Genomic DNA, 23830 nt, shown 5'->3' with positions numbered 1-23830 from the left:
TGGAAGAGAGGCGCCAGGGGAGGGGAGAAGAGCATGGAGGATGGCGGTCTTTGGGGACCCATCTCAGAAAGCTCCCCTCCCCCAGCACCTGAACCCAGCACTCGCAGTTAGCCCTATACAAGCAGAGCTAGACTTTGCCTCTGACCTTTGCCTTCTGGCCACTGCCTGAACCAAAACAGGCTGCTCTAAGGGCAGGCTTCCAGGTGGGCTGGTAAGAATGGGGGTCTGGAGGGCACCCTCAGTAATACTCCCCCATCCTGAGCCTTCAGACAGTGGCAGGGCAGGTGTGTAGAGGTCAGGTTACCAAGCACCGACTACCTGTGCGCATGTCACGGGGTGCTGGGACCAGCTGCAGCTCTGCTCTGGGGGCTGGAAGGTGGGGGAGCCATGGGTAGAGGAGAACCACGTGTTCCAAAGTCCTCCTGCCCCCAAAACAGAAGTAGAATTTAGAGAAGGGCCCCAAAGATCTGAAAAAGAGCTGACCCAGTGGGTCAGGGAAGGCACCCAGGACAGTGGTTGACAGTGGATTCCAGGGAAACATGAGAGGGATAATTAGGATTTGGTGATGACTGGAAATCTCAGGATCCCTGCAGGGTGTCCAGCTGGTGGGCGGGCCGAGGAAGTGCATCCAGGAAATGGCAGCAGGCCAGTGGAGAGGGGTCCTGGTGTGGTCCTGAGCATCTAGCAGTGTGAACACCAGGAGACCCGGTGGTACATGGGGAACTGTCCAAGGGAAAGCGGAGAAGAGTGCAGAGAGGAGATGGGAATGCCAGCCTGGAAACCATAGCCATGGGAGAACGTTCCATAGGAGGGCATGACCATCAGGGTCCCCAGATCCTGAAATGCCAGGAAAGATGAGGCCCCAAAGTGTCCATGTGGTTTGGTGACCCTGAGGTCACTGGGGACTGACCACTGGGGTGTGTGTAGGGATGCAGGTGAGAAAGTGAAAGGGGTCCTAAAGCGGCAGTTGAGATGCTGGCTGGCTTTAGACCCGAGGCGGGGGCGGGGAGACGAGGACATAGTCAGGAGGGTGAATCTGGGATCTGGCATTAGGAAGGAGGAGATGTGGGAAGGAGGAGGTGTGGGAAGGAGCATAGCGTTCTCCTCTCGAAGCAGGAGAAGCAGTGGCCAGGCACTCTGGGCAGCCGGCTTGGTGTAGAGGGTGGGGTGGGGGGCTGATGGATGAACGGCTCGGAGGGGGCTTAAGGGAGAAGACTTGGGACACCCGGGCTTAAAGAGGCATCCCAGGGGCCACCCTTCCCCGCCTGGCGTGGGTTCGGCCCGTGGAGGGCCTTGGCCCCCACTCCAATCAAGCTTGCTCTGGGCACTGGAAAGGTCACCTAGGAGACACGTTGCAGGGTAAGTGGAGCGTCAGTCCTTCCCGCAATCAGCACCCAGGAAAAAAGTGGCAAGGGCCCAAAACGCGGAGAAAGTGAGAGGAAAGGGCAGGGGGCCACAGCCCCCATCTCTGGTCGCGCGCCTACCACGCATCCCACCTGTCCGTCCACCGCTCCTTTCCCGGCTGGGAGCTGCAATCGGCCGGCCGGGGTTCCCCGGGCGGGGGTCTGCCCAGTGAGCTCTGAGTGAGAAGGTCTGCGGGGCGGTGTTCTCGGGGAGAGTTCCGCAGGACAGGAGTCCGCGAGGCAGGTGCCGGCACCGGCGCGCAGGGAGGGGTCTGTCGGGCAGGAGCTCCGGGGCGGCCGAGTCGCTCCCCGCGGCCGCGGCGGGAGGGCGGAGGCGCGGGCAGGGGCCCGGAGCCGCAGGCGGGGACCCTCGGCCGCCGCTCCACCTGCGAGCCGCTCCTGCCCCCGCCCCCTCCCTCCCCCTCCGCCGCCGCCCAGCGTCGCCGCCGCCGCCGCCGGAAAGTTTGCGTGTGGCTGGCGCGGGGCTAGGGCGCGGAGCAGGCGCCGACCCTGATCAGGCAGCGCTGCGGGGGCGAGCGGTGGGGGCCCCCGACCCGAGCGCGCGGAGGACGGCGGAGAGCAGGGAGAGACCGGAGAGGCGCGTGGTGAGCACCTGGTACCTGCCCGAGGGCACGTTCCCGGCCAGGGGCCGAAGGCTGGTGCGCGGGACTGGCTGGCGCGCACCCCTCTCGTAGGTGGGCGGTCTCGGCCCTGGGTATCGCCCTCCACATCCGTCGGACACCCCCTTCCCAACCCCAGGATGCGCCCTTCCAGCTCGGAAGGGTCAACCTGGTTCCGAACTACCCGGAGGGCAGTTTGGCGTGTCTCGGCGCTTCCTCGCTTCCTCCGTCCTCTCCTCCTGGGGGAGCGCGTCCCAGGGGGAAAAAAGTGGGGTGTCTGTGGCCGCCGGGCGCTCTGTCATGCCGCCCCCTCCACTCCCGATTCCTCCCTCCAGCACCCCCTCTTCTCCCCTCCCCGCGCATACACAGAACCGCGGAGACACCCCCAGAAGCGTGGGGACCGGCGCTGGGCAGCCCTGCTTTACTCCAGTCGCGGCTGCCCCCCAAAGCTGCCCAGCAGTGTCTTGGTTACCCGGGTTTCCCCGGAGGGGCCGAGGGGCGATAGCACCCAGCCTGATACGTTCATCTGGGGAGCCTACATTTGTCACTCTGATCCTCAGAGAGGGCAGGGCATTGTCCAGTCTGCTCTTTCCTCACCGGGCAGCCCCCACTCACAGGTAGGGGCTGCAGGGTTTCTGCCCCTACCAGGAACCTACTGACTCCTGATGTCTGGGCACCTGCATTCTCCAAGGACCCCTCGGGATGTTGTCCACCCTTCTGTGCTGGGGGATGAGGGTTGGTGGGGCAATAGCACCCTGGCCCTCTTCCAGGCCCGCCCTGCCCCCACCGAGTGGGAGAGGAGGCAGGAATCAGGCTTTGTCAACAACCTGTGGCCGGTGATCTGATCTCGCCCTGGGGCCATGACCTTCTGCCACTTGCTCTGGTTTCACAAACACCCAGCAAGCCCATTCTCATCAGAAGCTGGCAGGCCCCATTCAGAAGCTGGGGTGACCAGCACCCACCTCATGGAGATCCAACCATCCTGGGGGGGTCTTTTCCCCATTTCCCGGTCTGGGAGTCTGGGAGTCTGGGACATCCCCAAGATAAACTGGGGAAATGGCTGAGCTTTGAGCCCCTAGGAGTGGTGCATTCTGCCAGGCAGGGGACAGAACACATGCCCCCCGGCCCCCGCCCGTGGAGTGGAGGAGGCTGGAAAACAGAGGAGGGGGTGAGCTGGGGCTGGGAGAAAGTTGGCCCTCCGTCCCACCCCATCAGTGTCTAATCCTGAGCTACCTGTGCTGGGCGGGTGCAGTCCAGGGCCAGAGAGGGAGCCGAGCCTCCAGGTCGGTGAACGGAGAAGGCTTGGTCCCTTGCTGTTAGTCCCCCATCCCCCACCGGCTCCCGGCCGTTCCAGGAGAGTAATAAGGTGGAAAACAGCAGCCCTGCCTGATGCCACAGCCAATGGGAGGCATGGAGGGGCACCTCCGCATCCAGGTCTCAGTCCTCATTCATTCAACAAATATTTATCCCTGGGGCTGGCAGGCTGCCTCTGGGGTTGCAGTGTCCCCCACGGTAGGGAGGGGGCCTGGACGTGATACTCTGTTCTCCTCTTTAAGTGGCAAAGCTCATTTACTCTTTGGTGATGAGGAGCCAATGATTTTGCAAGTAGGAAACTGAGGCTCTGAGAAGTTAAATTATTAATATTTGTCCTTGGTCCTAGGACCAGAACTGGGCCCCGCAATGTCCCCCTCTCCTGTGGGGTCAGCCTCACACCTGAGTGCTCAGGGCAGGGACCGCAGGACCTCCGCCTTGCACACAGCTGAAAGTCATCCCGTACTCAGCCTTCATGCAGAGAGGTGGCCCGTACTCCCCTGAAAGGCATGGGGGGCCTCATCCATTTCTGCCGCTTCTTGTGTTTCTATCAGAGTCTTAGTGAGAGCAGTCATCCTCCTCTTAAATTGGTGGCGGGGTGCTGCTGCTCTGATCCCTAGGGCCCTGGGGCCCTGGGTGCCTTGAACCGGTTACCCAGCCTGGGATCTGTAGGTACTGAACTGTGTGGCGTGAATCTTCAAGGATTCCCAGCCCCATGTGCCAGACGAGAGTTAAAGGGTATGGAGGATCGCCCCCCTCCCCTGCCCTGGCTGGGGCCCCAGGGCAGCCCATCCTTCCTCCCCCTCTACCCTGGGGCTCTGCTTCTCTCTGCGGTTCCCAGACTGACTGACTCCTACCTGGAAGGCAGACTGGCCCAGCTGTTGCCCTGCCCACCCTGAGTTCTCCTAACAGCCCTAGGAAGTCAGCAAGGTGAACTTCCACTTTTCAGGTGGGAAGGTCAGGGCACTGCTGGGCCACGCCCTCCCCCACCCCCAGCTGGGCTCTGAGGGGGCCGACATTTTGCTTTGGAGCTCCTCACTGGAGGAGCCCCGCCACTTCGCCCTCCCCTCACCACCGGCTGCAGGGCCTTTGGGCGGGGACAGCTTATCGGCCAGTATCTTTTCTCCCCAGGTCCCCTGATTGCTGTGCACCGTCCGCTCCGCCCCAGCCATCCTTTGTCACTCTGCCTCCCGCGTCCCTCCAGCCTCTAGTTATCCAGACTGCCTCTGCCTCCCTGAGCCGGCCCACCCGTCTCCCCTTCTCCAGCAGCAGGGCACGGTGCTCCTCACACAGCAGGCTCTGTGGCCTGGGTGGGCAAGGGCAGGGCCGCAGGCTGTTTGATAAGAATCAGGAGATAAGGCCCCTTGGGCTAGGGACACCTGAACCACCCCTCGTCCTCCACCCGCCTGGGGGGCTACTCCCTCGGAGAGCCCTCCGGTCCAGCTCCTCCAGAGCAGCCCTAAACCTTGGCTCCTCACCTAGACCAGGGCCCGCAGACCAGTGACTCCTGGGCCCTGCCTCACCAGGCCTGACCCACACCCTGGCCCAAGGGCCAGGGTGAGGAGCCCCACTGCAGGCCATGTAGACTCACCCCATGGCGTCCCATGAAGGGTGAGGAGTGAATCATAGGAGAGTCCACGTGAGCTGGCCCCCTGAGGGCCCATCTGGACTCCGATGGGAGGAGACTGAGATCCAGGGTTGTCCGGGAACCCTCCACCTTCAGTCGTAGGCTGCGCCCCTCCTCCCCACCTCCTCCCTGGCTTCTCCCAGGCACTGCCTTCCAGCCAGCCAGTTTTGTCCATCTGTCCATCCATCAGTCCACCACGTGCTCACTCTGTGGCAGGGTACCTGGTGGGAGGGGCCCATCCACAGTCCTAGAGGTGCTCATGTGAGGCAGCCCCTCCCTGTGCCCTCGTGGAATTCAGTAGAGCAGAAGATGGACTCTGGAAGCAGTGACACGATGCCTGATGGGGCTGCTGATGCCTGAAGCACGGCTCTGGCCAAGACCAGGCAACTCGGGCCCCCCCACTGCAGGAACCACGAGGGCAGCGGTCCTGCTTCTGAGCCCCTGGCAGCCCGGCAGTGCTCGTCTCAAAGGAACACACTGCAGCTGCCTGCATGCTATGGCCCAGGGAACCCAGGAAGCCCAGCTTGAGTCTTAGGCGGGGCCCAAGGAAGCCCCTAGACACCCCAGTCCTGGGCATGGGAGCATGCCTCTGCCAGGGACCACCTTAAGTATATGCCTGGCACTCCTGGCTCCTGGCAAGGCTGGAAGCTGGCCCAGGGCCACCTCAATAACCGCATCCCTGGGGACTAAGTGATGATGGATGGTCCCAGCACCCTACCCCGGCCTGCCAAGCTGACTTTCCCAGGGGCTAAGAATAGTGGGAAGGATAGTGAGGGCCAAAGGAGGAGGTGGGCAGTTAGGGAGGCTGCTTCCCCCACTGACATCTTTGGTACCAGGCAGGACAGCGATCACTTAGCTAGCGTGGAGGGGAGGGGCTCTGGGGCTGGCCCAGCCTCCAGACAGACAGCCACGGGCCGTGAGAAAGCAGCTCCCCTTGGGTGATGGCGCCAAACCCCCAGGCACGGGGCCAGACCCCAACCCCCAAGTGGCAGAGTGACCACTTCTTGCATAACTTCCCTCCCAGCTCCCATTCCATCAGTAGGATTCGGAGACTCCGAGGGAGGGGTGGTTTTAGGGGAGCAGGACACCCTGCTGATCATGAAAGAAACCAGCTGCGCCTCTTCACACCAGAGCCTGCCCCCCACCGCACAGACCCTGCTGCTCTGATACTCGCAACCCCAGAGGAGCGTGCACCCACGAGGACCTCTTTGCCCCAGCTGTGCAACCCCAGCCAGATGTGGGGGGCAGCTTCCCAGAGGCATGCCCCCCATCCAGCCACGCTACCCCCACCTCTTCCTGCTGCTGCTGCTGGCCTGCCAGGTGAGTGCTGCCAGCCCCCCACCCAGCCCCTGACTCCCACCAGGCTGCCTGCTCCTCGTGCTGACGCCTCTGTCCCCTCCGTCTATCCGTCTGTTCCCTCACCAGCCACAGACCCCCTCTGCTCAGGTGATGGATTTCCTGTTTGAGAAGTGGAAGCTCTATGGTGACCAGTGTCTCCACAACCTGAGCCTGCTGCCCCCTCCGACTGGTGAGACCCACCTTAGGCCCGAGTCCAGTGCTCCCATCATGGGAAAGCCCTGTGCCCCCAACCCCCACCCACCCATTTACAAGTGAGGAAACTGAGCCACAGAGGAGCTAGTGACTAGCCCAGGGCTGCAGATCAGGGTGTCTAAGAAATGGTAGAACTGCCCCAGAACTGGGGTGCTTTACCACCTTCCTCTGCTGCCGGGCACCAGCCCTCCATGCCTGAGGCCTGGACACAGTCTTCGCTCCCATGGAGCTCAAGGCCCAGCAGGCAATGTGTGGGGGAAGTGAACCGGGAGGGGCAAGCAGAGGGCATCGGGCCTAGTGATGGGCAGGGAGATGGGCCATTATTTGGAGTGCTCAGGCAGACTGGGCCCCAGTGTTCTGAACAAGTGCTGAAGATCACTCAGGTGCAGAAAGAGAGAGAGAGACTAGGGCAGGAGGAGCTGCCTGGGAAGCCAAGCCATTGTCTGGGCAAGGAAGGGGGCTGGTGTTGGGACCAGAAGGATGGCAACAGAATTGGGGTTCAGCCTCCAGGGACAGAAGTGCTGCCAGAGGGGCACTAGGAAGAGGGGAGACCCCCCCGGGGCGAGAGGCGGGGTATCCGAGGGGAGGTGACCAGGCAGAGCTGGAGCTCAGGACCGGGCTGGACAGAGGCGTCCGGGGCAGGCAGGATGGTCAGCACGCACTGCAGGGAGCAGAGAGCGTGTAGCAGGGGTCGTGGGGGCCGGGCCCTGCTGAGGAGCAACCCTGGCCCCGCCTCTGCAGAGCTGGTCTGTAACAGAACCTTTGACAAATATTCCTGCTGGCCGGACACCCCTCCCAACACCACGGCCAACATCTCCTGCCCCTGGTACCTGCCCTGGTACCACAAAGGTAACCGCAGGAGGGATGTGGGGGGTTGGCCAAGGGGGTCGAGCGTGGGGGCGGGGCGCTGACCAGAGCCTGCCCCTCCCAGTGCAGCACCGCCTCGTCTTCAAGAGGTGTGGGCCCGATGGGCAGTGGGTGCGTGGGCCTCGGGGGCAGCCGTGGCGAAACGCCTCCCAGTGCCAGATGGACAACGAGGAGCTTGAAGTGCAGGTCAGCCCGCGGTGGGTGCTACAGGGTGGGGTTGGGGTTAGGGTGGGGTCGGGCAAGGCGGCCCCCTCCAGCCCCGACTGGCCACTGCCGTTTGCAGAAGGAGGTGGCCAAGATGTACAGCAGCTTCCAGGTGATGTACACGGTGGGCTACTCCCTGTCCCTGGGGGCCCTGCTCCTGGCCCTCGCCACCCTGTTGGGCCTCAGGTACACCCACTGACCTGCACGGGGGTGGGGGTGGCGGGGCCACAGTGGGCAGGGGGGCAGGGACTAACTCGCCGTGCCCACAGTAAGCTGCACTGCACCCGCAACTACATCCACATGAACCTGTTCGTGTCCTTCATGCTCAAGGCCAGCTCCGTGCTGGTCATCGACACGCTGCTCAAGACGCGCTACAGCCAGAGGATCGGGGACGACATCAGCGTGAGCGTCTGGCTGAGTGATGGGGTGAGTGCCTGGACCCGGTTTCTTGGCCTCCGGGCCCCGGGGTGGCAGGCGGCTGGGAGACCTGTGCTCACGCTGCCCCCGTGGCCAGGCAGTGGCTGGCTGCCGGGTGGCCGCAGTGTTCATGCAGTACGGCATCGTGGCCAACTACTGCTGGCTGCTGGTGGAGGGCGTGTACCTGCACAGCCTGCTGAGCCTCGCCGCCGTCCCCGAGAGGAGCTGCTTCCCCCTCTACCTGGGCATCGGCTGGGGTGAGTGGACTGGTGTGCGGGGGTCAGGGGTGACGGCAGGCAGTCCAGGGCCCTGGGACCAGAGCTGTTTTCTCCCCTCCACAGGTGCCCCCATGCTGTTCGTCATCCCCTGGGCCGTGGTCAAGTGTCTGTTTGAGAACATCCAGTGAGTATTGGCTGACTGGAGGGCGGGCTGGAGAGGGGCTCACCTCTCCTGGCTGGGAGGTGAGCCCAGCCCCTTGCGGAATGGCCATGTGGCTTCAGAATGTGAAAGTGGCTCGGGGTCTCTGGCCAGCATCAGTGGGGGGTGGTAAGCAAACCTGGTGCCCCAGGGTGGAGGTCATTGGTAATTATCTCCCTTCTTTTCCTGAGGCACTAATTAGATCCCATAGAATCTACGGGGTGGCGGGTGGTGGTGCGGGGAGGGGCAATGCTGGGAGGCTGCCAGGACACAAGCAGTCCCTGCCCTGTAGGTGCTGGACTAGCAATGACAACATGGCCTTCTGGTGGATTCTGCGCTTCCCTGTCTTCCTGGCCATCCTGGTGAGGAAACAGGGCACCTGCTGGCACCACAGGGAGGGCTGAGAGGCTGCTGGAGTTGCCCCCCGCCCCTCCCTTCCTTCATTGGCCTGCAGCAGCCCAGGGAAACAGACAGCATCCTGCCTGGGTGGACAGGGAGGGAGGCCTGGCACTCTGCCAGGACACTGGCCAGTGCCCTGCCTCGGGCCAGGCTTCTCATCCTTGAGTGGGTGCCCACAGCCCTAGGGCCCCGGAAGCCAGGGCCTGGCTGGCTGCCCGGCCCACCTCCAGGAGGGATGGGGGGACCAAGGGCTGCCCTGAGCTGTGTCTTCCACATACACAGATCAACTTCTTCATCTTCATCCGTATCCTTCACCTCCTGGTGGCCAAGCTGCGAGCCCACCAGATGCGTTATACTGACTACAAATTCCGGTGGGTGTGGGGTTGTGGGGGGGTAGGAGGCTTACAGACCCGGACACCCCCGGGGGCCAGAGCGGGTATAGGTGGGTGTGGGGCACCAGAGCCCTGGTGAGGGCCTGGGCCAGGTGGCTCAGGCTCTGCCCCCGCAGGCTGGCCAAGTCCACACTGACCCTCATCCCTCTGCTGGGAGTCCACGAGGTGGTATTCGCCTTTGTGACCGATGAGCATGCCCAGGGCACCCTGCGCTCCGCCAAGCTCTTCTTCGACCTCTTCCTCAGCTCCTTTCAGGTGCCTTCCTACCCCATAACCGCCCAAAACCCAGGCCCTGAGCAGCCCTGACCACCCCCCCCCATTCTCTCCAGGGTCTGCTGGTGGCTGTTCTCTACTGTTTCCTCAACAAGGAGGTAGGTGATGTGGTGTGTGTCAGGGGGAGTGTAGACACCCTCACCCTACCCCTCAGAGGTGCAAGCCCCTTGTGTCCACCTGCACTTACTGGGCTCAGTTGCTGGATGCTGGGTGTCAGGCCTGCCAAGTTGGGTCAGCCTCAGCCCTGCACCTAGAGAGTGAGGGCTTCCCAGATGTCCCCAGCTTTCTGTGGTGACAGAGCCTGCCTGGCTCCATACCCAGGGCACCACACTGCCCTTCAAAGCTGGCAGCTTGGGGATCCTGGGAGGGTGGTAGGGGCTAGGCCCTGGGTATGGCCCGACCCACCTGCCCACCCCAGGTGCAGTCAGAGCTGCTGCGGCGCTGGCATCGCTGGCGTGAGGGCAAAGCACTGCAGGAGGAGCGCCACGCCGGCAGCCACATGACCAGGCCCCTCAGGGGCCCCCCCAGTGAGAAGCTGCTGCTTTCAAGGGGCAGTGGCAGCAATGGGACCAGCCAGGACCCCTCTGCTGAGACCCGCTTGGCTGGTGGCCTTCCTGGATCGGCCGAAAACCCCCAGTGAAGCCCCCAGAACTCCAGAGGCCCAGAGAGGCCATCACCAGAAATCTGGAACTGATGTCCAACAAAGGCTAGAGTGTGGAAGCAAGACAGCACCCCACTGTCCACACATTCCCCAGTGTGGTGGTCTGAGGGCACCTGCTCTGTGCCCAGGGGTGGGGGATGGACTGTGGTGGGAAAGCTGTTCTGTGAACGTGTGCCCCTTTGTCATCCTGGGTCAGTGTGTCCCCTTTCAAGGAAACATGTCCTCCAACAATAAAGAGCTCTGTGTACACCCTGGGTGGAGAGCTGGGCTGGAGGAGAAGGGCCGGCTGAGCCCAGGGCTTTCCCATGAGAAGGGAGTGGCCATGGACAGCCCGTGTGGGCTCACACCCTCCAGATTTCTCCTTGCTGCCCTGTCATACCAGTGAATTGGAGCTGGAACCCTTGAGGATGAGTGAGTGGTGGCTGGCAGTGCCCCACCAGTGTGTGCTGCCCCCAGCCCAGTTTAGGTGGGCTTACCCCCACCCCCAGCCAGAGTGGACAGTGCCCATTCAGTCTTGGCCCCCCACCCCTGGAGGGTCACCATTCGCCTGCAGAGGGAAATGAAGGGCATTGATGGCCTAGGGGGGAGCCACTGACATCACAGTCCTACCAACCCCACATGAATCCATCTGGTTCCCTGCTGGAGCCGCAGCCAGGGCTGGACTCAGGCCCAGTGAGGGCATCACTGGACAGGCCAGAACTGGATGTCCTCTACTGGTCTCTGCCTCCACCCCAGCATCACAGTCCACCTTGCCAACTTAAGTGGGGAGAGAGGAATGCCCCAAATCGAGACCACCCAAGTGCAGGCAAAGCAGAGTTTTCCTAAGACTGTGGCACAACCCAACAGAGTTCACAGTAAGTCCCTGCAGTCCTTGCTACTCCAGCACGACAGCTGTGCATGAGGGTGTTGTCCGTTGTGTGGTGGGTGGGCACCCTGCTTAGTAGTCAGTGAGGGCTGATGTTCATGCAGAGTCAAATGGGCACGCCGAGTCCAAGCTGTGGACCCCTGGGGCACAGCGCATCTGATGGAGAGGGTAGAGGCAAGTGTAGGAGCATCAGGACTATGGTCATGCCTCACAAGCAGCCCCTGTGGCTGGTGCCATGATGCCTGGTGCAGGGAGGTGTGGAGAAGGGAGGAGCAGGGGTGCTGTCAAAAGAGGAAGAGGCAGCGGGAGCCAAGAGCAGAAGCCAAATGGGCCAGTCAGGTGGCCCTGCTTCTAGGAGCTGGTGGGAAGTGACTGCTGGAACCTGGGGGAGGGGGTGTTCACAGTCCCCGCCCAGCCACGTGGGCTGGAGCTGCTCAGGCAAAGCTGGGTTAATTGGGGCAAATGAAAGGACAGGAGGCCTCTCAGGAAAGGTAAATAGAATTACTCACCTCCCAGGCACTGGGGCCCTCCTGAGGGGGACCCTGACCTCGTGCCACCGGATATTGCAGGGAGGGAAGGGCAGAAAGTGAGTTGCAGTAGACTGGGCTCTCCTGTGGCCCAGGTGGGATGAGATGTTACTGTGATTGGTGGGGGCTGCAGGGTAGCAAGGCAGCGTGGCCGACTGCACCTCTGAGGACCCAAGACCCCTGACCTTGAGGCTTCAACCACTTCTTGTCCCAGGCTCCCCAGGCCCGAGCACGCCTCTGAGCCCCTGTCCAGAGGGGCACCCCTTCCCGTCCTCCGTGCCCAGAAGCCTTGTGGGCACAAGGTAGCACAGGGAGGGCACAAGTTCTCCTTCACGCCAGCTGAGCTCAGGGTTGGTGACTGCCCTCGGGGTGTGCCACTCACCCAGGGGCCTCCTGACAGCCCTCCCCATCCTGACTCCCTCTGCCCTTGTCCTCCTCCACCTTGTCCCTGTCCCCAAGGGAACTGGAACAGGCTGGTGAAGTCAAGGGTGGAGGTGGAGGCCGGGCAGGGGCTGGACTCATCCAGCCAATAAACATAGACTCTGACCAGGCTGTCCTGCAGGTGGGGTGGAGGGGCTACAGGTGGGGGAACCCACGTTCCAAAGTAGGGCCCAGCACCCACACAGCATCACCCTGCATTCAGGAAGATAAACGTTCCAGGCTCTCTGCCCCTTCGCCATCTCTGCTTCCCTTCCCACCTCCACCCCAGCCCTTCATCTCATGCCCTTCCCCCAAAAGCATGAGAACTACCCAGAGTGTGTGTCTGTGTATGTGTGTTTGTGTGTGTGCAGCACTCAGAGGGACTATAATAAACAAGGATCACACCTAGGAGAGTGATGGGCATCCCCAGGATGGCACTAGTGTGCCAGGCAGAGTGGGTCACTGGGGGAGGCAGCCTTAAGCAGGGCAAGTTTACAGGAGAGACACCCTCAAGGGGATCAAAGTGACTGAACACACTGAGAAAAGATTTAGATAACCTGGTGGAGAGTTCAGATCTTCAGTGTTAGAACATAGAAAACTAAGCAAATGAAAAAAGAAGGCAATAATAACTTCAAGAACAGAAAGTTGAGCAGAAAAGAAAAAAAATCACAATTTACCACATGGCTCAGCTCTGCACACACAGACATCATAATTTAAATACTCAACACTGATGTAACCAAAGTTATGAGAGAAAAAAAACTAGGGAGGACAGTGGATGGTAAAAACACGTGTGTGTAGTGCCAGTGGCAAACAATCCTGCTAATGCAAGAAAAGTAAGAGAGGTGGGTTTGATCCCTGGAGTCGGGAAGATCCCATGGATAAAGAAATGGCAACCCACTCCGGTATTCCTGCCTGGAGGATCCCATGGACAGAGGACGGGGCTACAGTCCATGGGTTGCAGAGTCGGACATGACTGAGCACACATGCAAGTAAGCTGGGCTGGGGGTAAGAAGGAAAGGGTAAGAAGTAACCGTTCATGTATGCTATTTAAAAATAGAAAACACAAAAGAATCAGCAGAAAAGTTGAAAGTGGTTGCCTCTAAGTGAGAGTCAGAGAAGTCTGAGGGCTGCACCTGCCAAACTCTCTGACGGCCTGGGCCTCCTCCTGGACACTGTGGCAGCCTTCAGTCCCGGGTCCTCCCCTGCCTGCCCTTTCTCTCACCTTGCTCTCCACTACTCCCAGGCCCCTGTCCTGCTTCCTCCTCCTTCCCCTGAACGCAGGGACCATATCAGGTCCCACCCTCCTCCCTTCTTCATCAACATTAAAATTACTCCCAACCTTTATCTCCAACCCCTGCGGCCCCTCCAGATCCACACTAGACTCACCTTCCCACTTGGCACCTCTACTTAAGACATCCAATGGCATCTCGAATTCCACTGCCCACGTTAAGCATGGGCATGTTACCCCCTCACCCAGCTTCTTCCTTCCACGATTCACCAGAGGTAGCCCTCCTAACACGTCTTGCCACTTCTACCCTGAGTCTTATGGCCTGTTTTCAACACAGCAGCCAGAGCGATCCCTTTACACCCAAAGTCTGCTCCAGTGAATTCCATCACTCATCATATCTCACCTCAGTTTACAAAAGTGCAGGGAACAGAGGAGCCTGTTAACACTACAGTGATGCAACCAGAATTTGGGAAACTCCAACATCAGGTATCCAGGGAGTCTTCCATCATAAATGGAGGGAAAATGTAGGAGGCAGTACTAGGGACACACCAAGCTGATGCAGCTGATACACTTGGCCTTTCAGTGTATAACCCGTGAGGAATACATTATTGTCAACAGTAGGGGACTGTGGACTGGGTATTACAGTATGGGTATGACACTGGGGAATTGTTGCTTATGCTCAATACACGTGAACATGCTCAGAGTACATACTCAGCAAGTACGTGCTAAATTCAGATTTTTATAAACAAGCTTAAAAATCAGATACGGCCAGTCTCCTACAGCAGGTCACAATTCCCTCATATGGAAGATGTGGGCAATAAAATCGCTCCCTCCCTGAGGTGTTATGGTAATAACCCCATCCCCCACCAAGTTGCCAGCACAGAATAAAAGCAAACAGAGACGTGTATGGCACGGCCAAGGGAGAATGTGATGGAGGTGTGGGTACCCCGTCCACCAGGACACTCCCTCATCTCCTCTGCCCTCACTGTCTTGAGGCTAGGGAAGGTGTCTCCAGCCACTCAGGGTCAACCAGACAGCCCACCATGCTGGTGAGGATTCTATCACCACTCCCCTGCAACCCTGGCACAGCCCGTTAACCACATTCCCACCTCTGAAGACTCCAGGCCTAGGGCCTCTACCTCAGAAAATCTTAAGTTGGCAGGGACAGCAAGAATGAAAAGGCCTTGAGGGTTGCCCCATGGGCCCACCCACACAGGGGCAAGTATCAGTGCTAGCAGGTGAGGCCAGGGTGGTCGTAGACAGAGGAGACCCAGATGCCTGGGGCCCGGTGTGCCACCATTCCCACTTTCCAACCCCACAGGAGGAAGGGATGACCCAGAGAGGGCTGGGAGCAAAATCAACGCAACATATTAGATTTTTCCAGTGTGCTGCCAGGGGGCCTGAACACCCCTTCAGGGGGAGGCCTTCCAGGCACCACAGCCCAAACCCTCACTTTAAATGGGAAACTGAGGCAGGACAGCAGTGTTACATGCCCCAGAGTTCACAGCAAGGCCAGGACCGTGGCTGCGAGAAGGCAGACATCCAGGCTCCCGAAGTCTTATGGGTCGAGTGCCCTGTCGAGCATCCATGAGGTGACTGTAGCGGCGGCAGGCCCTAATACTTGGCAGCCACCCAGAGGAAGGTGCTAACCTCCACTTCAGGAAACTCAGGCTGCGAGACTCAGCAGCTTGCTCAATGCCACACGCGCAGCAGTGGCTTAGCTGGGTTCAGGCCCACCCCTCCCCTTCCCCAACAGGGGATCTCTGCTGGCCAACCATCACCCCATCCTCAGTGGTCTCTGACATGTTGGGTGGAGGGTACGTGTGCCCGTGTGCCCACTGAGCCTCTGACCACAGGGCCCGGAGCCCCAGCCAGGCCACGCCCACCTCCTTCCAGCCACACAGGGGGGCTGTGTGGGTGACCCAGCCCAGCAGGCAGTCAAACCCTTGGCAGGATGCCCCATAGGTCCCTGGGGAGCAAACAGGCCTGTGTGGTTACAGGAACTTGGCTCAGGCCTGGCACCAGCCAACGCCCACTGACTGCTGCTTACTGCATGAACCATCCTTCCTGTACCCTCATCCCTGGGGAACCCCCTCCAGGAGAAGACGTCTCCCAGAGCCACCTGTGGGGCCGCTGGAGCCCCAGAATACTCTAACAGGAAAGGCTGCTCCCGAAATAAATTCCAGTTTGGCTTGTCCGCCAGGGCTACGTCCAGGTCTGAAGGTCAAGTGCACTGAGGCTCTCCAAGTCCAGCAGCCACCCTCCCTGGACAGCAGACAGGCCCAGTGCTGCCAAGAGATGTGTTACCTCCAGGGCCCCCACCTCCACCTCCCACTGCCCTCCAGAAGCCCAAGCCCCCTGGTGGAGCCCAGGGATCAGATGGAACTTCTGGGCCTTAGACTTCCAGCCCTGTGTGGGCAGCCGAGAAAAACAGGGGCCTCACAGACCAAGTTGCCAAGCCAATGCCACCCCACCTTTATTTACTGGTCCTCAGGTTCCAGTCAGACACTTGGATCTGGAGGGCACAGGAAGAAAAAAATGGCCCTGAAGACCCTCCCAACTCAACACACAGAGCAGGACCCACTGGGTAGCCTCACCAGCTCAGGCCAGCCCCACGCCCCCTCCCAAAGGTGGGCCAGACCTGGCTGCCTAGAACCCGTGGAGGGGGCACCCAGCAGTGTGCCAGGCCTGGAGAGCTGGTGTCATCCTGAAGCTGACAGGGAAGGAAGGGGTCAGGCTGGACAGTGAGGTGGGGGGGTCAGACGCTCCCGGTGCCCAGGCCACAGATGCAGCAGGGGTCGGTGAGGGACCCATGCTGGGTGTGGGTGGGACCACCCTGTCCTGGCTCCTGGCCACTTCAGGACAAAACCAGCCCAGTCCCACAGCACAGGAGACAACAAAGGGCCCCTCATCTCCCTCCTGATCCTGGAAGTGGCCAGGGGTTGGGAGGTGGGGGCAGGAGAAGGTGGTAAGAATCAGGGTCAGGGCCCTGGGGGGCAGGCAGGACCAGCAGCTCCAACGGTCCAGCCAGGCCTGGGGGGCACGGGCTGGCAGGGCCGAGGCCCTCCTAGGGACGGGGGTAACCTGAGATCCCCCGAGAGGAAAGGAAAGGCTCGGGGAGGAGGGGCAGGCCTTGGCCATCAATCATGCCTGTCCTGGTCCCGGGATTTTCGGCCCACTGGGAGCAAGGCCCCCTCCCCCTCCCAGGAGCTGAGCCCACAGGAGAGGAGGCGGCCAGCGGCAGGCTGCACCCAGATCTCCCGGAGGCCAGGGGAGGGGCACTGGCGCGCCTTAGGACTTCTTGGCGTCCTGCGTGTTCCGGCGCTTCAGGTCACTCAGGTCGATGGGCTTGAAGGCTGCCGAGGGACAGAATGGTCAGTGGTGGGTACGGGTGGAGAGGCAGGGTCTGTCCCTTGTCCTGCCCTTGCCTCTGAAAGCCCTGGGATCCAGGCCACCCAACCAGGCTGTCTTGGAAGCAGCAGGCGGGTGGGCCTTCCTGCCCCCTAGCCGGCCCCTCACGCCCAGGGCAGCCCCACTTACTCTTCAGGCTGGGGTTAGGGACCTTCTCCACGTACTCCTCCACCAGGCCCCGCTCGCTGCCCGACATCTGGCTGCGCAGGTCCCGCTCCACACCCTGCCAGGCTGCAGGAAGCAGGGGTGGTCAGGGCCCCGACCCCCCGGGCCTGCAATCTGGCCCCATCAATGTCCAAGCAGATGGCACCAGCTCCTGCCGTCCCTCCCCTCCAAGTGGCCCTGCAGGCCCCCCATGCCCAAACTCCCACTTCAACAGTTTCTGGCTCCTGAATCCAGCCTGCTCTTAACCTGAACTTGTCCTCAACACACCCTGCTCCCTCGAGGAGCCCTGCCCAAGCCATGCCCCGTTCGGCCTCATGGTATCATGACCAGAGCTGCAGTCACAGAGGCATATGAGACCCACTAGAGTACAGCACTTCCTCCAGGTGGGCGCCCCATCTTTCCCAGGTCCTGTCCCCTACCTCCCAGCACAAATGCTGTGCACACGTGCTCACACCTCCACCAAACCACTCCCAAGACACCCCAGGTTCCCCAGGGTGTGCCATCTTCCATGGCCCCCCTCTTCCCAAGCAAACACCACTGACTCCAAACATTGCCTCTTCTGGGGTGCTGCCTGTCAGGAACACCACAGTGCTGACCAGGCACACCCGTGACCAGAACAGGTCTCCACACCCCAAAGGAGTGCAGGGCAGAAGGGGCTCAGGGTGGCTGACTGGGGACACCCCACGTACCTTCGTAAATGAAGCGCACATTCTCCTCGTGGGCCGGCGTGAAGATCTCGCTGCTGTTGGGGGGAGAGCGGGGGCTACTGTTCCTCTTGCCGTTGTAGACGACTCTGGAGACGGGGGAACTGGGGGGAGCCCGGCCCGTGAGGAGGGGCTACAGGGCAGGGCCCCCCCACACCTGGAGGTCATTCCACTACCTAAGACCCACCTGGTCATCGCTGGGGTGTCTGGTCCTCCCACTCCACTGCCGGATCCCCTCGGCCTCTGGAAGGGAAGGCCCACGACATAGGGGTGGGATGAAGGCCACCCTGCCACCCTCTCCCGAAGGGGTCCAGGGGTGGGAAAGGCGTGCGGGCATTTGCCTCTTCCCTTTAGCTGTGATCTCCCTGCCTTCCAGGAGACAGGGTTGAGCCACAATCCAGCTGGCTAAGGGTACAGTACCATTAGCCAAATGCAGCCAGGGGTCGCCAACAGGCATGAGTCGGAGCAGCTTGAGCTCCAAGTGGACCCCACACTTGGACCACTGTGGCCCAGGGAGCACCTACCCCAGGGTCAGGAAGCCCCATTGATATTCCCAGTTCAAGTCTCAGGACACCACTCCTGACAGCGCGCGGAGCCGCAGGAAAGGCCTGTAGTCGTCCAGTGCCCTCATGGCCTGCAGGGCCTAGTATCTTGTTTCCACTGAGCCTCAGTTTCCTATCTGTAAAATGGGGATACGCTTCCCAATGGGAAAAGTGCCTGCCTGGCTTCCTGGTTCCCACGGTGTGACAGGAGGGCTGGGGGAGGGCTGTGAACCTGGAGGAAGCCATCAGGTCAATCCTGGTGACCGAGACTCTGGGGTGTGTCCTGTTTACAGGCTCTCTCAGCCCAGGAACCAGACAGCCCTGGATGGGGGTCTATTTTTAGACTCACTCTCAAACTGCCCAATTGGACAAAGTCCCCTCTCCGGCTGAGGACACACACCGCAGGGTGAGGAAGCTAGTTGCACAGGGCTAGTCCCAGGCCTGGCCTTGCCCCAGAGTAGGCCAACCCCAGGTGCTGGGCAAAGGGGGACACCTGGGAATGGCCTGTGAGCACAAGCGCCTCCCCTCCCCAGCCCCTGGAGCCTGGGGGCCCCAGAATGCTCAGAGCGTGTAGCCACAGCCCCTCCTGAAGAGCCTGGAAGATGAGACCCAGTGGATACTTCCTCTCTGGCTCCTTTGGCATTTAAACACCTGCACAGGGCGACTTCCCTAGTGGTCCAGGGGTTAAGACACTGTGCTCCCATTGCAGAGGCCGTACGTTTGATCCCTGGTAGGGGAACTGAGATCACACATGCTGCACATCACAGCTGGGGGAAGAAAATCTGCACAGGTGAAACAGCCTACAAGCTGAGGTAGTAACAACAAAGCATAAAGCCAGCTTCCGGAGGGCACATCGAAGCCTATGCCCTCCCAGGAGAGAGGCCCTGCTCCTCACAAAGTGACTTCTCCTTTCTCTGGACTCAAGGGATCTCACTGCCTATGATTCTCCTGTCCAGGTGCCAGTCCCACAGACACCAGAGCAAAGAGGGAAAGCCCTCTCTGGCTTGAGGGTGCCCTGGGGACACTGAAGGGGCTCAAGAACACTCACGTCTCAAGGGGCTGTTGGCAGCGCAATGAGGTAGGAGGCTTCAATTAAGCAACAGGAGGGAGGCGCCTGGAGATCAGCCATCCCCCGCCCAGTCCAGGCTGGCCCCTCATGCCCAGGCCCCTTCAGCCCTCCTGCAGTCTGTCCTCTCAGACCTCAGGGGCCACTTCTTCAGGGTACCTGCCTTCCCAGCTTTGTCCATCTCCAGGGCCTCTTCTTTCCAGGGCAGCCTGGGTTTGGCCTCCTCTGGTCACAGCCTGAGAGCTGCCTGGCCTTTGTGGGTGCCTGACTTTGGTCCAGGGCCCCGTTCAGTCTCAGGCCTAACTCAGAGGCCAGCCCCTTCCAGCTCCCGTTGCCCCGACTGCACACATGCATCATAGCTCTGGGGTTCTCTGAGCACCTCACCTGCTCCCCTTGGTCTCTGCATTCCCAAGGCCTGGACCCCAGGCCCCTGGAGCATTTGGTCTCCACAGTGGGAACCCACCCCTTGCTGCCCCCACAGGCTGCACTTCCTGACCACAGGCTAGAATCCCCCACGAGCCGTGGAGCTGTGTACCTGTCACTGGGCACCTGTCCACACGGATATGCTACTTGAGTTAATAAGGTTTCTGGTGCCCTGGACAGAGCGGCCAGGAAGTACCCTGGCCAGGGGCAAGACACCCACAGGCTCTCATGTCCTCAGGACTTGAAGAATGAGTAAAAGGACTTTTTAAAAAGGAGTCATTGTCTGCCTCCTCTCAATGGGGGAGGTCACACCCAACCAGGTCTGTCTTTAATGGCCTGTGTCCTACCAGCTGGTTCCTACTTGTGAGGAACCCCCAAGTCCTCTATCTTCTCCCAGCAGCTTGGCCTCCCTCCAGGGGCCTTTCTCCTTAGGACCTCGGGCTGGCCCTGCCCCGCCCCCGTGGATACCCTGCCTCCTATGGGATGCAGGGACACCAAGGCTTCACCTGAGTGTACCAGCAGCTTCCTGCGGGGCCAGGACCTGCTGCTCCCCTGAAGACAGAGGGACAGTCAGCTGCACTCGCTCACCTTCATAACTCCTGCAGCTCCTCCAAGAAGGTGGGCCCCCCATGCTGACCCCAAAGGAAATTTCCGGGAAAAATCTAACAAATACGCATGCCCCGTGACAGCCATTCCAGTTCCAGGATGTACCCAAAGGAAAGGGCCTGGTGGCTACCAAGAGATGCACAAGAGCAACCAGAGAAACAGCACTTGTCTGTGCCGAGGGAGAGTCACTGAAAGGGGCCCATGTACACTGGGCCTGTTTCCGCCTTGGAAGGTGACAGCTACAAGTATGAGCCATGGCAACGGCGGGCGAATCATACCACTGATGCTAAAAACAGAAGCCTGGGGACACACGGCTGTCCAGCGGAGAGGGCCGAGCTGCAAGGCGTGGACAAGAGACAAAACAAGGTCAGGGAGGAGGTGTCTAAAAGGGCAGTTGGACTCAGGGAAGGCCAGGGCGGAGAGGTGACCACTGAGCCACCATGACAAAATCTCCAACGACCTAGCATGAAGGGGCTCAGTGGAGTGAGGGGAGGAAGTGGGACCATCAGCTAAGACTGCCCGTCCCTGACAATCGGTTGTGAAAAGAGGCACGAGGCCTGGGCTGACAGTGGTGTGTGTGGTGAAGCAAAGGGAAACTCGAGCACATTTACTGTCTGGGGAAAGTGCTGAGCAGGGCCTCTACAGAGGTGACTGCAGAGGAGCCAGGCGACCAGCAGGCTGGGGAGAATGGCACGCCTGGAAAAACGCCAGGGACACCTAAAAAGGCCCAGTAGGCCACGAGAGTCCCCTGAGGTTGGAGTTTCCAGTCCATCTGGCCAGTGGGGAGGAAGCATCCACTTCTGCAAACATCTCCCTCCTCTTGTTTGCTTTCCGACTTTTGTTTACCATGATTATCAGGGACAATTATTTCCTGAAGACTGGAGCTCAAAACCTCACTACATATACTACATCCCATCAACTCTGAGAAACTTTTTTATCCTTTTAATAGCTTTGAAATCGGGTTGTATCTGGCAATTGCCAGCACAAAGGTTAGCACCATTTTTTTCATGCTCGGTGGAGCTTGTGAGGCCCAGCTCACACTACTGAGGTCTCAGATCTAATGATGCTGAGCTTCCCCTCGGCCCACAGATCCCAAGCCTCCCCCTACATGTGTGTACTCTTCAGTTACTTCTTCCCATTCCCACCCACCCCTGGTCCGACACCCACTGCTCACTCTCCAATCCATGACGGGACAGCACCCTGCACTACCCTCCTCCATCCCTGGTTCACATGATGCCAGCATGATCTTCCCAAAACCTCTCCCCACCCAAGTCACTCCCCACCCAGACACTACCAGGGCCTTCTACTGCCATCACGCCCTCAGTCTGGCCACAATCTAATTCACCAGGTGTGGGTGTCACCAGCTACTGGGCCCCCAGCCCATCCCAAACACAGTCTGAGCCACAGAGCCACCTCCGCTGGTGCGAGTCACAGAGAACCATACAAAGTCCTCCGGTGTGCTCCACAGGCCTTGACTATTGTCCACAACAGCCTAGCCCATAGCAGCCAGTGGGGTGCATGCTCAGCACCCAGCAGGGTCCAGAACCACTCTGTGACTGGGGGTCATCCATCGCTGCTCTGTCACCCCTGGGCAGGTCTCTTCCCTCTATGGGCTGTGGAATCTCCATCTGAGCCAAAACAACCCCCAAGAATGTTCACTAGGTCTTCCTGCTCAAAGGGACCCAAGTACAGCCACATGAAGCCACAACCTCAAACAAGATCTCTGTGGTTGCTTATCCAACAAGACAGTGGACAGGGCAATCACAGAAGGAATGCATCATCCAACTGGGCATTTCTGAGAGTAAAAGGGCTGCTCTTGACTACGAAGTGTGAGCCAGGACAGCCTTGGGCAAACTGAATGCAGAAAGTTTCCTCAGGCATGGTGGAGACCCGCAAACATGACACTGTGGAGGGGCAGCAGCCAGGGGCCAACTGTGCAGGAGCCATCGCACTGAGCCAGCGAGAACACCGATAAACCCCATTCTGGAGGTTTAGCGGATGAAGCAACCCGCCATTCAGCAGAGTGGGGTCTGGGCCCCAAGAGACTCCCAACCTCTCGGCCTCCCAGGCCACAGAAATCAGGGCTAGGCTAGGATGACTGAGCTGCCCTGAGCACCCCAGAGACTGCCTCTGCCTTCGCTTGTGCCCCTGGCAGGTTCCAGACCCCTGGCACCAATGTGGTTATGCTTAGAGACACGGAAGGACTCTTCCTGGATGGATCTATGTAGCGTCTTGCTCTTTCATGGGGGAAAAAAGGGCTTCAGAGATCTCCAGGGAGGAGGAATGCCGGGAAGGGAGCCCAAAGCCCAGTCTCGAACTCTTTCCCCACACACAGCCATATGTCTAAAGACCGGGGGTGAGCTGATATTCTGTTGTCTGGAAAAGTGACAATGGATATTCCGGAGTTAAGAATCAATGATGCAATTGCAGCCACTCTGTGTTCCTTTAAAATTTTTGGTAGGTACTCAAATTTTCTCAAGACTCCATTTCCCCTTCATATTCTGTGTCTCTGGGGATCTCAACAGCCCAGTTTCTACCAATGAGACTTTTAGAAGGCAATCTACCACTCAAGCAAGTACCAGCAGGAGACTGCTGTTTTAGATGCCAAATGGGCCTGGCAACCCTTGAAGACCCCCAGGCGAAGCCTCTAAGCACTGCACCACCCCTCTCCCTCTTTTCTTGGTGACAGCAGCAGCTTCCCTCCCAAATAACAAACCCCAATGTATGCATTCCCCTCCTTCCTCACTTGGAAATCTCGCCAGCCCTTCCACTCACCCCAAATCAAGCCTCTTCCTTCAAGACTTGGCGCCTGCCCCCTCCCTCCCCGCACGGCTCTCTAAAAGCTCTGGACACTCCCCCTGACACCTCAAAGGCTTTTGCTCAAAATGTCCCATCTGCCCAAAATCATCGCCCTGGCCCTGGGGGCCTGGCTCATGACCATCTTCTCTGGGAAGTCTTCCTAGGAGGCAGGTGGGGGACACGACTTGTGCGCCTCCGCGTTACCCGAAGTTTCTCACAAACCTGGGTCGCTCCGTTCGCGGCCTCCCCACGGTGGTCCCCGCCCACCCCGGCATCCTCCGGGGTTCCGGTGAGCTCCCCGAGGACTGGCAGCCTCTTACCCCCTTCCCTCCCCTGACACTGCCTCGCCCAGCTCGGACACCAGGAGCGTGGGACACGCGGGACGGCGATGGAGGGTGAACCGCGGGAGCCCTGCCGGCCGCGCTTCGCGGTCAGGAAGCATCGTCAGGGCTGCTCCCGGGACGACGAGGAGGCGGCAGCTTCAGCGACGGAGAACGGCGGCCCGCTACTCCCTCTGAGCCCCTTGCCCCGCCCCGCCTCGCCTCGCGGCGCCCTTCCCTAGCCTCCGCCGCGGCGGGCCGGGAACCCCGCGACCCAGCCCGGGGCCCTCCCCTCGCGGCCGCCGCGCCAGGGCGGGTCCGGGCCGCGCCCGCCCCGCCCCCGCCGCTACCGCCTCACCTCGCCCTCTCGGCCGCCGCCGCCGCTGCCAGGGGCCCGGCCGGAAGTGACGCGTCGCCGCGCACGCGCGCTGACGCAGGTCACGTGACCGCCGGCGCGGGGAGGGGCGGAGACTGAAGGCTGGGGCCGAGAGGCTGGGGTCTGAGGTGTTCTTGGAGTTCGTGCCAGCCGGGGACGAGGGATGTCGAGGACAGTCTCCTGGGTCAGCGGGGTCGGGGTTCTGGGACAGACAGGGCCTGGGAGTAGCGGGATCG

General features: G+C 60.4%; 2 protein-coding genes across 3 annotated transcripts; one reads left to right on the top strand and one right to left on the bottom strand.

The window, feature by feature from the left end:
- The first annotated feature begins 6221 nt into the window (after positions 1-6221).
- On the top strand, positions 6222-10360 carry GCGR (glucagon receptor). Its single transcript, XM_061141261.1, has 13 exons — positions 6222-6281; positions 6387-6489; positions 7254-7361; positions 7444-7565; positions 7663-7769; positions 7853-8009; positions 8098-8257; positions 8342-8402; positions 8710-8779; positions 9099-9187; positions 9325-9463; positions 9538-9579; positions 9900-10360. Exons 1-13 carry the CDS (start codon positions 6222-6224, stop codon positions 10119-10121), a joined length of 1440 nt encoding a protein of 479 aa, XP_060997244.1. The 3' UTR covers positions 10122-10360.
- Positions 10361-15633: 5273 nt separating this feature from the next.
- On the bottom strand, positions 15634-23641 carry MCRIP1 (MAPK regulated corepressor interacting protein 1). 2 transcript variants are annotated; one of them, XM_061144523.1, is made up of 5 exons: positions 23577-23641; positions 17650-17705; positions 17448-17566; positions 16723-16824; positions 15634-16538 (listed from the first exon to the last, which is right to left on the bottom strand). In XM_061144523.1, the coding sequence occupies exons 2-5, from the start codon at positions 17655-17657 to the stop codon at positions 16474-16476; spliced, it is 294 nt and encodes a 97-aa protein (XP_061000506.1). In that variant the 5' UTR covers positions 17658-17705; positions 23577-23641; the 3' UTR covers positions 15634-16473. The 2 variants fall into 2 exon arrangements, with proteins under 2 accessions (XP_061000506.1, XP_061000505.1); XM_061144522.1 differs by lacking the exon at positions 23577-23641 and adding an exon at positions 23219-23385.
- Between the last annotated feature and the right edge of the window lie 189 nt (positions 23642-23830).

Source organism: Dama dama, chromosome 5 (genome assembly GCF_033118175.1).
Source record: "Dama dama isolate Ldn47 chromosome 5, ASM3311817v1, whole genome shotgun sequence".
NCBI lineage: Eukaryota > Metazoa > Chordata > Mammalia > Artiodactyla > Cervidae > Dama > Dama dama.
This window is presented reverse-complemented; position numbering and strand designations above follow the sequence as displayed.